The sequence below is a fragment of the Streptopelia decaocto genome, assembly GCF_964273445.1.
Source record: "Streptopelia decaocto genome assembly, chromosome: 1".
Taxonomy (NCBI): Eukaryota; Metazoa; Chordata; class Aves; order Columbiformes; family Columbidae; genus Streptopelia; species Streptopelia decaocto.
In genome coordinates this window covers 75,953,655-75,970,625 of record NC_138663.1, presented here as the reverse complement: position 1 = coordinate 75,970,625, position 16,971 = coordinate 75,953,655, and the positions used below count along the sequence as shown (strand labels likewise).

The 16,971-nt window shown below is 40.5% G+C and overlaps 1 protein-coding gene across 3 annotated transcripts in view; it reads right to left on the bottom strand.

The window, feature by feature from the left end:
* The window catches only part of ITPR2 (inositol 1,4,5-trisphosphate receptor type 2), a 264,569-nt gene that overhangs the window by 108,702 nt on the left and 138,896 nt on the right, over positions 1 to 16,971 (bottom strand). For all 3 annotated transcript variants that reach the window (XM_082043370.1, XM_082043371.1, XM_082043372.1), the window contains 3 exons: positions 9,238 to 9,428; positions 8,278 to 8,420; positions 6,028 to 6,136 (listed from right to left, as the gene is read on the bottom strand). In XM_082043370.1, coding sequence (XP_081899496.1) covers positions 6,028 to 6,136; positions 8,278 to 8,420; positions 9,238 to 9,428 — 443 coding nt within the window. The remainder of the gene's footprint in view (positions 1 to 6,027; positions 6,137 to 8,277; positions 8,421 to 9,237; positions 9,429 to 16,971) is intronic.

Here is a 16,971-nt window from a genome sequence, read left to right as displayed (position 1 = left end):
CTGCCTGAAACTATCCGTGACAGAGACCACTATAAGCCCCTCACAACTGGCCCAAGTAAAGTGGCTTTGAACAGGCTTCTGAACACAAGCAGATGACAGTCCAAAGCTGGATCAAATCTCTGCAGCCCATTAGTGACAGAAAAAAATCTTGCCTTAAAAAGAAGCCATGCTTTACATATACCACGTACTTAGAGGTTTTTGCACTAGCAACAAAATAAATCTCTGTATAAATGCATGCAGTTTGAAACCTAGCAGAATGTCCAGGTACAGCAGTATCGTTTAGTCCGGAGGAATGCACGCTGCAGGAGGGACAAGGGATACCACAAAGATGAGGGATGCTACTTTAGAGCAGTCTAGTTGATATTGCATGTCAAAGCACCAGAAACGTGCAGCAATGACAACGTGCCATAGTGACCAATGGCCCGAGGCACTAAGCACTATGGTCAACACCTAGCTATTATACACAGCAGTATCACATGCCTTGTGTTATCTCTCTGCTTAATTATTCCAGCTTGAAGCCTAGAGGGGGGGAAAAGTGAAACTGCATTGGTTTCTTTCTCTGTAGGTTTTATTTCTTTGCCTTGTAAAATGTCAACATATGGGTATAATGAGGAATTACCACACTTCAAGGGCCTGACTACATTTAGTGTTTAGTCTTGCATATCTGAAAGCTCTGGTGGTCCTGCCGCTGCAATTACTGGCTCAGAGGATTCACAGCAGTAACAAAGCTTGAATCCTCCACTGCAGTGAATTAGCATAGGCTTCAGTTCTGCAGCAGACCACCGCCCTCACGTAAACCATCGCAGATATGGAGGCGTTTGTCCCAGTTGTGTTTGAACTTTCTTCCATACTTTATCACTTAACTGTCACGACAAAACCACAACAGTGGCTTCCTGACCTCACCAGCCGCATGTGCTGGTCCCAGCAACCAGGCTGGCACTGCTAGCGGTACCAAACATTCTTCCTCCCTGAACCTTCATTGCCCCCGAGACTGTGGCTGTTTTCCTAAGGAGAGAGTTTTTAATGCAGGCTACTGCAAAAATGTCCAGCTGAAACATTCAAGTGTTTTTTTAAAAAATTAAACAACATTAAGCTTAAATGTTCTCCTGTAGTATTTCTAACCCCCTATTACCTTACAGCCACACTGAGCTTAGCGAGGAGAATGGCCTGTTGACAACAGGAAAAAACAGGCGAGTGCTTAGGCATTTTTATAAATGAGCACAATTCAAACAGACAGCAGAAATGGTGAAAAATTAAACGCAATTCTTCAGAATGCCTGCAGTGCCACTAATCCAAAATGTGAGTAGTAACGCAAATAAAGGAATTTTGAATCCTGTTCTTCCTCCCATTTAAAATAAGCATCCTTTTAAGGTATAATACATTCAACAAGCCTCACATATTCAGAATTATTATCTTTTTTCCCTTTTTATTTCTACCTACATATGCTGTTTGTCTGAATGCTGCCTAATTAGCAGATGCAAATAAGTAAAACCATCTTAAACAGATGAGGCTATAGAATAGAATGCAGTTCAAGTAGAGAATGCCTTTGATTCAAAGAGCTACAATGCTGGGACACTGTAGTGGCTCTCAGCAACATCTCCTGGCTTCTAAGACCCATTCAGACCATTTTTCCCAGCAGAAAAAGACCTGCAGCTCCCAATGCTTTCAGCAAGACAGTGGGGGGACTATTGCTTTTGACAAACTCATTGCAGTTTTGTCAACAGCTCCACATGAAAAACTCAGGTCTTCAGGCACAAAATGACCAAGAGTCATACGTGGCCATATCAGGGACTACATCTTATGGGAATAAAATACATTTGTATTTACATCAAGCTGTACTATTTCTTCCTATGAATATTTGGTGCTGTTGCTGCAAACAAAGAGGACAGGATAGCTTACATTTCATATCTAAAGTGGAATGCAGAAATGTTAACAATGCAAAACGAAGGGCTACAAAGCTACTTCTATGATTTTAAATCATGAAGCTGGTGCAAACCTATAAGAGCAAGACAAGATTTTTCATGAGTTTTTCCAAGAAAAGGTAACAAGCACAACTACATGTCTCTGAGAATTAAGCAGCTTACACAGTCTTTGTTCTACCGACACTTAAAAGTGCAGTTTTCAATTATTTATACTGTAGTTCAACACCTAAAGCATGAAAAAGTATAAAGTCTCTCTTTTGCAGCCCAAGTAACCCTTGCTGAAATCTGTTTATAATAGCGTTTCCCTTAGGAGCTACCAGTTGGCAGGGTATTCAGGCTTGGAATCTGCTGAATTCTGTAATGTACTACCATCCATTAACACTCTGATCAGTCCATAATGTTAAACTAAACTTGTCATATACACATGTTATCAGAGATAATAATTTTTCGCCATGAGGTGCTGACCTCATTTAAGAACAGTCGGGAAACCAGAAGGTTGTCCATGCCCAAGGCATTGACATGCCAGCAGCTGGAGTGGGTTAAGAAGTTGCTATATGAGCACGCTTCAGTCAAGAGTTCAACAACTTCATTCAGTTGACAGATGGGGGGGGGGTTAATTCAAGTTTGCGAATTCTATTTGAAGCAGCTGGGAGGACTCACCCCTCCTGGCCCACCAGCTCCCTTGTAGGGACAGTCATTTTCAACAGGGCAGCAAGTCAATGCTAAGATTTTAAACTGCTCCAGTTATTTGCAAAGTGAACATGCATCAGTGATGTATGTACTTTAGGAAATCTTACTCAGATTAAAACTGAGGCATGTAAGTGGGTCTAGAGGCAGCATCCACACAGAAATTCAACTGAAATCAAGCACTGTGGTGAAGAACAAAAAAGATTTGCCTAAAAAATTATCAAAAACTCTAGACCAAGATCCTTTTGGTTTTGTAAAATGGGTATAAAAATGGCCAGCAAGAAAAGAACAAACATAGATGGGGCAGATCTAGTCCAAAAGCAATGCTTTCTGTCTCTTCTGTTTCTCTTCTCAAACAGTCAAAGTATGCTTTATCTATACAACATTAACTGTCTGAACAGAGGCAATGTTGACTTCTTCCACACACTGCTTTACCCAGGTGGGGTAACACTGTTCTTGGAAGAGCTTTCTGTAAGAGAGGGACTGTAGATCAAGTTCCATTTCAGTTCGTTACCCAATCAATATAAACAGGACTAAGACTTAATGTTAAAGTCCAGGGAGATTGTAATAATCACCCACAATTAGTTCTGAAAGTGAATCCATGACCAAGAGGTTTTACGTGTAATTTATTTACCTTAAATCAAACTTCTGAAATTAAACTTTGATTCTTATCACGATTAGATGCTGCGGCACTACACAAAACAACGCACAAGTGAGCGCTGCCTCAAAGGCTGACTGCAAGGGCAACTGATGACACAGCCAGGAGAGCACAAGCAGCCCTGAAACACACCAGGCAAGGGGAGGCACAACAACAGAGTTGAGACAGTGGATAAAGGAATCGGCATAAAAAGTGAAATAAGCACCTACAGCTATCTTTTCCTTTTGGTCTTCGATGAAACAGGCTACCTTCCAGTGGTCAAATGAAAGATAAAGACAGTAGAAGGCAAGGTTCCCAGACCTGGATCTCAACGGTGGGAGGTAAAGGGAAGAGAGAGGAAGAAATTTTATTTCATTGTTTCTTCCTTGTTATTCACTCTGGGAAAATTCTGCAGAAACTGGAGGTTTACTATTTCTGTCAAATTTGTCATACAAAATATGTTATGATGGATGATTAACAAACTCAGGCTTTCTGTCAAAAAGTTATGTGTCCCTCTGTAGCTTTGCTCAAGTATTACCATTACATATGTACTGTCATTTTTTAGTATCTGCATAACATAGTTGAATAACTTTGCAGGCAGTGAGATCACAGTTAAAAAAAAAGTTGGAAACATTCACAAGAGGCTATTCATTGTGCTATTTTTACCGTTCTGAAGTCCATCCTATGAACAATGACTCGTAAGAGTTGCAAGGTGGGGAAGCACTTGCAAACCATACAAGCTTGTTTACTCATTGCACTGATTCATTACATTCCTCGGTGTAAAATCTATGGGATTCAAGAAAAAGCATGAGGGAGAAATTCTGTTTCCTGAACAGCTCTTCCACCCACCATGCCCTGCTGAGATGGTGGAGGTCGTGTGAGGGGCCTTGGCGTACACCTTTTGCTGTCCACCTCCGAGAAGGAGAGGCTGGCCTGGCTGGTGAATAGCCCCTACACACCAGTGGAGCACATTCCCTCTGGTGCCTTCACTCAGTCTTGCTTTATCAGCATCCACGACAGGGTGCAAAGAGCAATTAAAACAGATAATTTTTTTGTTTGCTTGTTTCAAGTCATACATTTAAGCACAGCTTCCCACAACCCCATCCCATAATTCTGAGATGATGATAACTTTTGGTGGGTCTATGAAATTATTTTGGAGAGGCTTGGCAAAGTTCATTATAGCATGTTACAAAAGCAAATTAGTTTTCCCATATAATGCAGTGGCATTATGGGCCCCAAAAACTATTAGAATAAGTATGAATAATAATTAATAATAATATGATTTGCTTCACCTCTGAACTCTTGTTGTGACGTTAAAACTTTTCTGTCTCTCCAGGCCTAGCCACATTTTACTTCAAGCTAGATTCTTTGCAGGAGGTGAAGAGGAGGTTGGTGTTCTCTTTGTACACTAGTTGTTTTTGCATAGAGCAAGGCTGATGTTTTGCTTCTGCTGCCTTTGTCCTCATTTCGCTGTTCTGCCTTGGGATTTTTTTTTATCCTGCCTAGCAGGTTGCTTAGAAGCCTGGGCAATATATTCCCATGTCCATATGTTGAAATCGAAACAAATAATGTACAGTCAAAACACACTGTGAACATTTCCCATTTCCAATATATGGTTCGTCTATCATAAAAGAGAAAAGGGTGTGTTGGTACTTTAGCATATCATACAACAGGACCAAAACATTTAACTTGAAAAGTAAAATCTCGAACACCCAGAAACAGGCATCTTAACCACAGACTTTGTTTTTCTTAAGGCTAGATTGGGGTTAACTTTGAATCTCATAGCTAGTATACCTGAAAGGTGGATAATTTTGCCAAGTACAATAACATGAATAAGTGCTGTTACTTAGATATCTGAAAATATTTTGGTGAAAAAGCCTAAGACGACAGTGAAACAGTGCAACACTGGGTTGTAATTGGTATTTTTTTCTCAAGGTAAAGTGAAACCCATGAAGATACTTGACTAAACATGTCAGCTATGAACAAATGAAAATGATGGCACTGAAAGATTTGATAATAGCTCTATGATTCATATTTAAGAGTGAATAATAGTGAAATAATTTGGGAAATACTCAGAAATATTGCTAAGAGGAAACCACACAAAAGGCACAGGAATCAGGTTCAAAAAGAAAGGACAGCTAACATGTAAATCCGAATCCAGCTGCTAATAACCAAAGGCACAGGCAAGATGAGCGAGCTATTTGAAAAACTTGGTTTTGCAAGAGAAAACTGGGCAATAAGGGGAGAAAGAAGAGCGAAAGAAATAATTAGACACTTACAGAGTACAGGCTATGCCACTTCTCCCCAAAACTGGCAGCTCTGCTTAAACATTACATATTTTCATCACACATTTATATGTATGGAGTACAAAAGCCCAGCACCACAGGCAGCAGGGAAAAACTGTACATTTTCAATTAAATATTCCTATATTTCCAATTGATTTTATGACAGATAACGTCAGATATGGCATAAAAAGACTAGTCTACAGAAATACAGGATATCTAAAATATAATAATCATACATAGTAATACTCGCCACTGCTAATTCACCTTCCTTGCCTTGACTCTTGTCAAGTCCCTGATACAAAACTATCTATGTAAGGCAGATAGTGTCTTTGGTTCCAATTTAACTTTCTGCTGTACCACATTGTTCCTAAGACACCACATTATCTCTAAAACATGTGCAAAATTGAAGTCATGTCAGATTTTGTTACTGTCCAAGAGCAAACATTTTAATACCATGCTATTGGTTCTATATTTAATACTAAAATGGTAGCAGTACCTCTTCCGCAAAGTTAGTTTTCTTGTCAAGCATTTCTCGTAATGTCTGAAGAATTTTAATGCAGAGCTTTTCTTCTTTCTCCATCAGCTTCTTTGTGTGATTAATCAACCTTAAAGTAAAATATTAAAACTTAAATAGCACTGCACATTGTTGCTAAGCCATACTATTATACAACTTCTTTATGCAAAAATTGCCTGTCACTATATTTTTCCTCAAGGAAAGGAAATAAAATTAGACGAGAGAAATCATAATTAAAAAGGAAATGAGACTTTCAAGGTGTTGTGAGATTTTGTGTCAATTTGCATATCTTACTGCCCATACAGAAGGCAGAATTCTACACCCACTTTTTATGAGTGCTTCCAGATTAAGATCCAAACTTGCTATTTCATCCTTCCTTTATTTAAAGGTAACTTACTTTAACCTTTATTTAAAGGTAACCAATGTTTACCATGAATCTTGCAAACTTTAAAAGCTACAACCTTTACAGCTTCCAACTTTTATGGTGGTTATAATATATTTATTATATAATTAGCAGATGGCATCCAGCCAAAAGGATCCCCAAAAACCTTACATGGAATTGTTCAGAAGTGCAGCCATTTGGATGACACATAACCATTGTTTACATTTGCACAACAACTTTACAAGCCTTTTTCAAGTCAGAAAACAAGGTACATTTCTGACTTCAGCTACGACTGTGATGGGAGTTTGGGTTTTAGTCAGCTTAAGCCAATACCAGAAGAAGCCTTTCTGTCTCTATGCAGAGCAGGTCCTTGTGCTGGTTCACCTCATTGCTGGAGAAATGTTTGTGAAAATGGAAGTGGGGAGGAAATCCGAAGGCCTTGGACAGGTTTTTTTTTCCTTCACTACCAATGATGGCTTATGGTGTTCAGCAAATTATGGCCTAGGATCAGCATACAGCAAAGGCACTATGGCCACCAATTTACACTGAAAGACGGCACCATTAACGGTCCTAAATCACAGTCACCCAAAACAGGGCCGGGAAGGTTGACACTGCATCAGCTAGACCAGCGCTCTGTAACCCAAGAGAACTGATGATATTTAGATCACTGCTAAGTTACAATCATAGAATCATTTAGGTTGCAAAAGACCTTTAAGATCATTGAGTCCAAACATAAACCTAACACTGCCAAGTCCCCCTCTAAACCACGTCCCTAAGTGCCACATCTACATGTCCTTTAAATACCTATAGGGATTAGCGTGCTAATGCCACCCTGGGCTCAGTGGCGACACCATGCAGGACACTCCCACTGTCATCTTCACCAATTCCACGAGCTGTGAGTCCAAAACAATGCAGCTCTCAGGTCTGTTGTACTAACAATATTTTTCAAGAAGTACATCTTGATCTCAGGATTTCTGCATAGCTCTGCAAAGCAGTCCTTTGCCATGGAAGTTAATTAAATAAAGCAGAAAAGTGTTTATTGCATTGCATGGGCCATTGTCCAGCAACCCTCGACTTGATTTGATACTGACTTTTAAGGGACTTTGGACAGAGGGGATGGGGTGGGATGGGATGGGAAAAGCTCAAAATTTAACTTAATTTTTTCCAAACATACATATTGTTACAACACTACCTCTGCAGAATATGCAAAAAGCCAAGGAATCAGGAGATCTGCCAAATGTGTTCATTTCCCCCAAATTACCTCTGTTTGAATTATAGTTTCTCAAGGGCAGCGAGGGCATCTCACTTTGGGACTAATAAAGAAATGGCAAGACTCTATTCCAATGCACAGACTGCAAATAAAACATCTAATAATTCAAGACCAGGTAGAGGTACAAGTGAAATGTATTCTTAAAAGAGTTGTTGGCATTTTAAAATAAAAACCAAAAGATTTATTTGCTTTACAAAGAAAAATCCAGCCCTGAGCAGCCCACTCCGCCTCACTGTGAATTCTTGAAAATTCTACCATGTAAAGTCTGTTTCTGCTGTAGATTTGGAGAAACTTACCATTAAGAAAAGAGAAGTAGGTTGAGCCTGTCACAGTTTTAACAAGCTACTAACATTCAATTTCTAGGCAAGCAATCTCTCTTTGTACTCCTCTCCAGACTCCTAAACTGCTGAGAAACATAAAACATGCAGCAAAAGGCCTCAGTTTAAGCTTTCAGTATGAACTCAAAGACACTTACAGGCTTAAGTCACTGTTGAAAATCAGAGGTAAGTGCTGTTGAAAATTTTAAGTCCCTGCCATCTTTTCCAAAGCAGCAAACAGGCCTTCTCCCTACACCACTTACTTGGACATGAAAGCACCACATCTTATTCTGGCATCGCTCCCCTCGGGAAAAAGAAGTTCTGGACTGTACAGCACATCAACCAGCACCGAGAATTCAGCTTGCATCATGGGAGTGAACTGCTGCTCCAAGGAGGACACTACATCCTAGGGAAAAAGAAGAAGAATGCCATTCATAACTACGTCTGGCCAAGAAAACTAGAAAAACATTGCTGCTTGATGGGCTACTTGACCCACTTCTGGCAGCCAGAGCCCATGTTAACCCAGGTAACAACCTGGTAAGCAACCTCATGCCTTTCTTCATGCCACTCCTCAAGGAGGCGGAAGGTGCCCATTACTCTCTCCTTTGCTGTTCTATTTCAAATTTCTCCTCTGCAGCGATGCCCACAAAACACCCAGCAAGAGTCAGGATGATGGTGTGCTGGAAAAACACTGCTTGTCATATGTGGTGTCAGTGTATCACTGCCTTGGTATTTAGGGCTCCTCTATTTGTCTGGGTCCTGCTGTTTTCTTAGTTCATAAACTCCTGATGTAATTTAACCATTACATGCACAAGGTGATCTCCACCTTGTAGATATTTTCCAGTGACACAAATCTGACATAACAGCTTCTAAAACCGCCAGTATCTCCTCTGCAGCCGAAACAGGATGTGCGATCATGACAAGGCAGAAATGAGATGCTTCTCTGTGGACCACTTTGGGGAAAAGAACATACTTCCTACCCCTCTCTCCTGACTTCTGTAAGAGCCAAATTTAGATCATGGATCAAAAGACCCCCCACATTGACTTTGCTGTGAACAGACACCAAAGAAGAACTGAGCCTTCCGCTCCCCAAACTTAGAAGTGCAGGGTTGCTGTAATCCAGCACTAAAAATGCAATGAATCTCTGTTTTTTTCCACATCTGGCACATACCAGATAAATGCACTACCACAAGTACTGCCCAAGGCATTTGCTGTTTTTGTACCTGTAGTTTTTCTATTATATTCCTGTAATCCCAGGCAGGCCCACCAAGAGCTTCTTTAAAACGAGGTCCACTGCGGGCTGACATTCTCCATCCCATGGCTGCCCTCTGCACCATGTTAGAGTGACTCTTCATGAACAAGGTATTGACCTGGCTGTCCAAATCCACTGGAATTGCAATCCCCCGGTTCTTTGCTTTAAAAGGAAGAAGAAAGAAGAAATTGACAGTGGCAAAAGCTTGAAAATGTTAGGAAGATCATGGCATGCAAAATCCTGATTCTATTGAGGTTAAGGGGCAGGATGAATCTCACTTCAACAGGTTTTTAAAATAAGGATCAAAATCTAAGCTGGTAGAAATCAGATATAATAATAGTTAAAGAAAGCATGCTGTATCACTTTAAATTAGATAAGGATCTTTTCCAGTATATATATTTTCATACATACAAACATCTGGTTTTTAATTTACTAACTTTAAAAAACCCAGATCCAGAGATATTAATAAGTGTAACAAAAAGAGTATGCATTATTATTTCAACAGCTAGTTTTTATGCTATTCAGAAGTAAATTAAAAAATTCTTTCTAGTGGATGTATGCACATTTGGCCAATTTATCCCAAGTGCTATTTGTTGCTTTTCTGAGTATTTCTCTTGCAAAGACCTTGAGAAACCAAGTGCATACAAATTAAATTTGAAAAAGGCTGCCTTCTCTCTCCCTTTGGTTTCCTACATAGCCAGGGTTGTTGAACCATAGGGTTCCCAGATGCCACTGCAATATAACCAACAGTGAATAAACATGCAATAGCTTAATCTATAGTTTAAAAACACCACCACCACAAACAAACAAAAAAACAACAACAAAACACAACCCAAACAAAACCACCACACACGCCCCCTCCCCCCCCACCCAACAACCAATAGTTTAATTTTTTTTTGCAATTATTATTGTTATTTTTAGACTTGAGGGGTAGGAAGTGACTAAAGAGAGAGTATCAGAGGAAAAACAAAAAACAAACCTGGGGAAAAACTTGCACAAATTCTTACAGGGCATCCACTGATAAACTACCATTGATATCCCTGTTTGAAAGATTAGGTCACAATCCAGTGATTAGGCTTTGTATTCTGTGTCATTTCACTTGATTTCCACAGCATAGGTTATGTTTAATAAAAACTTAGAAGTAAAATTGAGCATCAGTTCTAGTTCATTTTTAATAACTAATTTTAATAACTAATTATTCGGTTTTCCTTATTGAAAGAAGGTGAATTTTTAAAAAGGCATCAGCCCACATTGACAGTTCTACACAACGTTTCTCCGAGGCGTTTTTTCCCCACGCTGCACTAACGCGCACACTTGCCACAGCAGCAGAGGACATCGAAAGTATTCCACCCCTCCCTCCCAGTTCTTACAACATAAACAACTTTAAGTCCTCAACTTGTGAAGTCAAGAGATGCCGTTCTTTCCCAAACAGCCGATGTCCCCAGCCCCACAGGAGTACATGCAGAGCCAGGCAAACAGCTCTGACAAATGAAGGCTCACGTGCTGCCAAGCACAGCGAGTCACGCGTCCCAGGCAGAAACTTTCTCCTCACCCCGAATGCTATATTGTAATGGCAGCATTTATGATAAACCTGAATAAAGCTGTGACTGCTCAATCCCCGATCTCACAGACTACAGCAAGAGTGCTGTTCATGCCTGTCCTCGTCTCTTTGACAGCTCCTGTGGGTGCAGGGCACCCTCCTCTCTTCCCACTGCAAGGGTGTCTCCTGATGCAGGCCCAGGGCCTCCACCTCCCGATTAGGCTGTTTGACTGGGATGGAAGAGAGGGCTCATTCCATTTCTGGTACGTGCAGTTTCCCACAGGGAATTAAAAAAAAATTGCTTAGGTCCAAGATGGGAAGGCACATTTCCCCACAACTGTATACAAATTCTCTGCAGCAGATGTCCACCAGTTTCCACACTGGCAACTGACTTTTCCTTTCCACTCTCTATTGGTTTTGAAGGCAAGGTTCCTGATTATCATAAGGAAAATACCATGTATGGCTGGCCATTATTTCTAATGACTGTTTTTCCGTATTATTTGACCGGGTTATTTTTCAGAACACATTTGCCCTGTTGCTGCTTACTTTATTACAGAAATCCATTAAAGTTCTGCCAGTGTGGGTAGGGTGCTGCAGCCTATTAATCCAATTTATTGTGTCCTAATGTCAGTCACTGGAATGTTATCGGACAATGCTCACTTCTCAGTTAAGTAGTATGTATGCAGAATCCTGATATATCCAGGAATAAATTTAGCAATGGGGAGCATATTGTTCAGAGGAAAACCCAGACTTTGGCAGTCCTATAGATGCCATTTGAAGTTAACAACTTCCATCAGTGTCTGAGGAGCAGTCAAGGACTATGATTGTTCAAAGCGTTGCAGCTAATTAAAACTATCACAAAGAAAACCAGAGAGAGAGGAAAAAAAATACTCCTTTGTTTTGAACAGTTCTTATATGTATAATTCCATTTGTAATTAAGATTTGTATTGGTTGTCAAAGGGCACTGTTGAAGTCTAAGCTATAAACAAAGCCTTTGTCTTCTTATTTCTTTGCAGCTTGTAGAAAGTTTATCTTTCATTTGTTTCACATTTCATTATTTAAAACAACATGAAACATATTTTTACATTTTAGAAAGCTGATGAACAAATGTGAACATAAATATTTATTTTTAATTTAGGTGTTGTAGGCTGCTTTCCTCTTCAAAACGTGTCAATCTCCCTTAAAGTATGAACATAAAATATTTAAAAGCATGTTTATTTTTGTTCCACTTTAGAAATACTTTTGGACAGCACTCAAACTTGCAAAGTAGGGTTAGAGTTGGTAGACAAAGGAGCCAGGAGGGGGTAAAATTCTGTCTTTCATCTGGCTAGTGAACTTGGGAAGAAAGTACGCTCCGTGTACCTAGCAGGATTCTCACCACGATGGACTTCAATGTGTCTTCAGCTAAGGTAAATTCTGCCTTGCAGTGGAGGGTATAGCACAGCCTTATATACTGCTCAGGTCCTACCTAGGGCACCCTGCACAGGGCTAATTACAGCCTGAATACAAACTGTTTTGCCAGTGTCAGAGGAAATGCCATTTGTGGCAAAATCCTTTGCACAACTCACTCTCAGTCTGCTGCCCACAATGGTTCTATCAGCAAGAGCCACAGCTGAGTCAAGACAAGGAAGGAAATGGTACCTGTGGAAACAGTGAGCCATGCAGAGCTGCAAATTCAGCCAGGTCACAGTAAAACGTGCTGCTCTGTGCTGGATGGTTCTGTGTGTATCCAGTGCATCTGCAGCTTTCGTCTCCCCTTTACTGTTTAAGCTATGAAAAAGTACTCTTGAGATGGGGACTCAAAAGAAAAGGGCAACATTGATGTTGAGGATCAAGCAGCTAAAAATCAGGCTGCTCTCTATGAGTGAGCTGGACTCCACCAAAGTCCCAAGAGCACAGTCCAACTACCAACAGAAGAGCTGAAATGGGCTGAGATGTATTTTGTTAAATTACCTGCATGTAGTTGTCTTCATAGAAGCACAGAAATTGGAAGTAAAAGGACCTATTTCAGGAATGCTTGTTGAAGCACTGTCCTTTCACTATACTGCCTACATGAGTCTTAGGATCAATTTAGTACTAAGGATTTCCAGGAAGTAGCCTTTGCCTGTAATTTTCCTTGGAAGCCCATTCCTCAGAGAAATATATCTTGCCATAGGGAAGCTTGCTGATCTCTTTCATATTCCCACCTAGTCTGATCCCTAATTTTAAATTTCACTCCATTTGCTTTTGTAGTATATCACAGAATCATAGAATGGTTTGGATTGGAAGGGACCTCAAAGATCACCTAGTTCCACCCGCCCTGCCATGGACAGGGACACCTTCCACTAGACCAGGTTGCTCAAAGCCCCAAACAGCCTGGCCTTGAACACTTCCAGGGATGGGGCATCCACAGCTTCTCTGAGCAGCCTGTTCCAGTGCCTCATCATCCTCATGGCGAAGAATTTCTTCCTTATTTCTAATCTAAATCTACCCTGTTTCAGTTCAAAGCCATTACCCCTTGTCCTATCACTACAAGCCCTCGTAAAAACTCCTTCTCCAGCTTTCTTGTAGGTGCCATTTAGGTACTGGAAGGCTGCTAGAAGGTCTCCCTGGAGCCTTTTCTTCTCCAGGCTGAACAACCCTGACTCTCTCATCCTGTCTTCATAGTAGAGGTGTTCCCAGCCCTCTGATCATCTTGGTGGCCCTCCTCTGGACTCGCTCCAACAGGTCTATGTCCTTCTTACGTTGGATGCCCCAGAGCTGGATACAGTACTCCAGGTGGGATCTCATTAGAGTGGAGTAGAGGGGCAGAATCGCCTCTCTTGACCTGCTGGCCATGAGCCTTTTGGTGCAGCCCAGGATGCAATTGGCTTTCTGGGCTGCAGGTGCACATTGCCAGCTCACATTGAGCTTCTCATCAACCATCACCCCCAAGTCCTTCTCTTCAAGGCTGCTCTCATTCCATTCTCCACCCAGCCTGTATTTGTGCTTGGGATTGCCCTGGCCCGTTTGCAGGCCCTGGCACTTGGCCTTGTTGAATTTCATGAGGTTTGCACAGGCTCAACTCTCAAGCCTGTCAAGGGTCCCTCTGGATGGCATCCCTTCCCCTCCAGAGCACTGATCACACCACACAGCTTGGTGTTGTGGGCAAACTTGCTAAGTGGGCATTCCATCCCACTGTCCATGTCACCGACAAAGATGTTAAACAACACCACATTTCAACAGTATCTTGTGGCTTCAGAGTTATTTAGTAGATTTTGCACTACCCTAAGCCATCCCCAGTGTGGGTTTTCTGGGGGACGGGCAGGTGTTTCACCCCTTCGAGTGCCTTAAGGAGGAGCATGACGGGCATCCAGGTCATGAAAAAGCCACAGGCTGTACCTGTGTGTGAAGCCTTTACTCTCCTTGTTTACACCCCTCTGGTAGTTGCAGACAGCTATATCATGTTCTCCCACACTTCCCAGTTGTCACTTAATGGAGCGATGCATATTTAGTTCATTTAATTTTGCTCCATAAATCAGTCCCTCCAGCTCCTTAATCATTTACTGACTGCTTAACAAATGCATTTGGATGGAGAGACACTAATGCTAGCAGCAGCAAGACTTTTTAAGGGAAATAAAAGCTTTGTGTAGACAAGACACAAGCCTGCCAATCTTGTACCCTTCACTTGGATGTTTTTTTAACAACAGGAAATCTATGCTAAAATATTTATCAGTCTGTAAAAAGATCATCATTGAATTTTTCTTGCAATTAGGGAAACACAAACAGTTAAAATAGAATAAAATATGTGCTTCATCTGAAATGTATTCTTCTTGCTGTCAAAAAAGTAACAACGGGATAATTATTTTATTTGAACTAAAAATTGAAAATGAAGGTCTAGCTTTTTATAAAATGGAAAAAAGATTTTAAAACTCAAATGGGAAGTGAAATAAAGTATTTTCAGGGCTGGAAAAATTGTTATAGGAAAGTTCATCTGTATGGACATATTTAAATATGCACAATAATTCCAAAGAAGCAATAAAATGATTGTAGTTTGTCAGGAGAAAAGCAAGGGCTTCAGAGGACATAAAAGCATGGTCAAGAAGCACCACAGGAAGAGTTTTTTGTTCAAAGGGGTAGTGGTGATCTGAAACTGGGGAATAAATATTCAACTTGAAAGGACTTCACTGCTTCTTCAGACCATTGCTCTCTGTTACAGGCAACCCATGTTCTTTAACATCTTTTGAAAAATGTATTGAGCCCCATTTAAAATGAAGCTTTTCTGCCATCTTTCCTGCCTCCATTTTCTCTTGGCCCACTGTCCAAGGACATCCTTCCAAAGTTGGTTTCAAACCTCTGATTTACAATCTAAATTTATTTAGGCTATTTACAACCTAGTGTAATTTATGTCAGCACTGTCCTTTAGCTTAAATGTCCCTTCTTCGTGACTACTCATCTTCCAAAGTACTTCTAAAAAGCAAAAACACAGGCCTTGTTTTGCCAGGCAAAACACGTGGGGTTCCTGCAGTCTCTTCTTGTAATACAGTTCTCCTTTCCCCCAGTCATCACAGTAGTACTTCTGCTGTACCTCTTCCAGTTTTGAACTTACGAAATGGCGACCTCACAGGACTTCCATCCAATTTTGTAGGATAGAAACAAGGATTCTCCTTTTGCTTCTCCTGCACAGCATCCTAGAGTATAATCTGATAATGACTAATGTAATTTGGCTTGCTAACAGATTTTTTTAAAGGATCTGCCAAGAGAAATAGTCTAACAAAATGCAGGTTCCTATCTGCCACTATTTATTCATCTGGGAAATTCCACTTATTTCATTATTGGTGGTAACAGCACAGCCATACACATGCTACATCCTTGGAATACAAACACAGTATCAAAGATGCAAGTTGCAAAAACATAAGGGAGAAAGCTAAAAGATGCTGCAGAGATAAGAATATAATACAACTAGATTCCCCCCTGTAACAGAAAGGAAATCTGATGTTCAGGGATGAAGAAATAAGAACCACCACTTCATTAAGAAGCAAAGACAGTTCTTTTCACGGGTCCTGAAAGACTGGTGAGCCCTGGGAGAAATATCCTGCTCCAATACAATTTAAGATATACAGTCCAGGTTTTCAGTTCTGAGGACAGGTGATACTCCCCAATTTTACCGTATGGAGAGACAGTAGATGGTTTAAAATGCAAAGTTTGAGACTGGCCCTTCTCAATCTTGCAAAGATTATAAAATGTAGGAACTGAAAGTCCTGTGATAATGAATTCATTTGAAATAAATTAAATTGTTAGACATCTTAGTTCCTCTGTTTTCACAAAGATTAGGGGGCCTTTAAACGTTTTTCATTTATAGCTATTTTATCAGTGAGATGGAAGCTGTTTTGATAATTCATTTTTTGGACTATATTTTCAAGCAAAATCTCAGTCTTATGGAATGTAGGAAAAGCAAAAGTGATATATGTATAATGTGTTAATTTTTGTTACTGCGACAATCTACTTCAGAAATCCGTATGAACAAGCCACATTAATATATACATCTATTCTTTCGTGTTTCTATTCATACCAGGTAGCCAAACGTTTACTGGGCAATAGAAACCTGATGCACACTGGTATCTATGTGTTCCAAATCTCTTGGAGCCACAGCGGGGTCTGCTGAAGACAAGGAAGCCTCTGTGCTTCTTGCTGAACCAGAGGCAGACAACTGCCTGGAGACAAAGCAGCAAGTGAAGCCTGAAAAGCTTATGAAGTTTTTCCCTGGTGGTCCAGTGGAGTTGAAGTACCAGGGCTATAAGAAATTAGCTTCTGCAACATATCCTTTTGTTGACCTGGAAGGTAATGCACAGTCTTACAGTGCTCATAGGAAGACAGATGTAATGATCTTAAGCTCCTGAGGCAAAACTTACATCCACCTGCCAGCAACAAACTAGTAAGCACTGAGCAGAATGTATGTTGCTTAAACTTGCTCTGAAATGGATCTTTTACAAGTGCATTATTATACGGAACTTTGATATCTTGGGAAATCTGTGTATGATCTTTCTTCCTCCTGAGATACATTTCTAAATCTAGGGCTATGACACATAAAAAAAATCATGTTTGTTCTTTCAACTCTATACTACATTTATTTTCCATCAAAAGTCTTTGGTCCCTGCTGTAAATCTATACAATACTCTGTCTCTCTGATACAGGCAAAATCTTTCT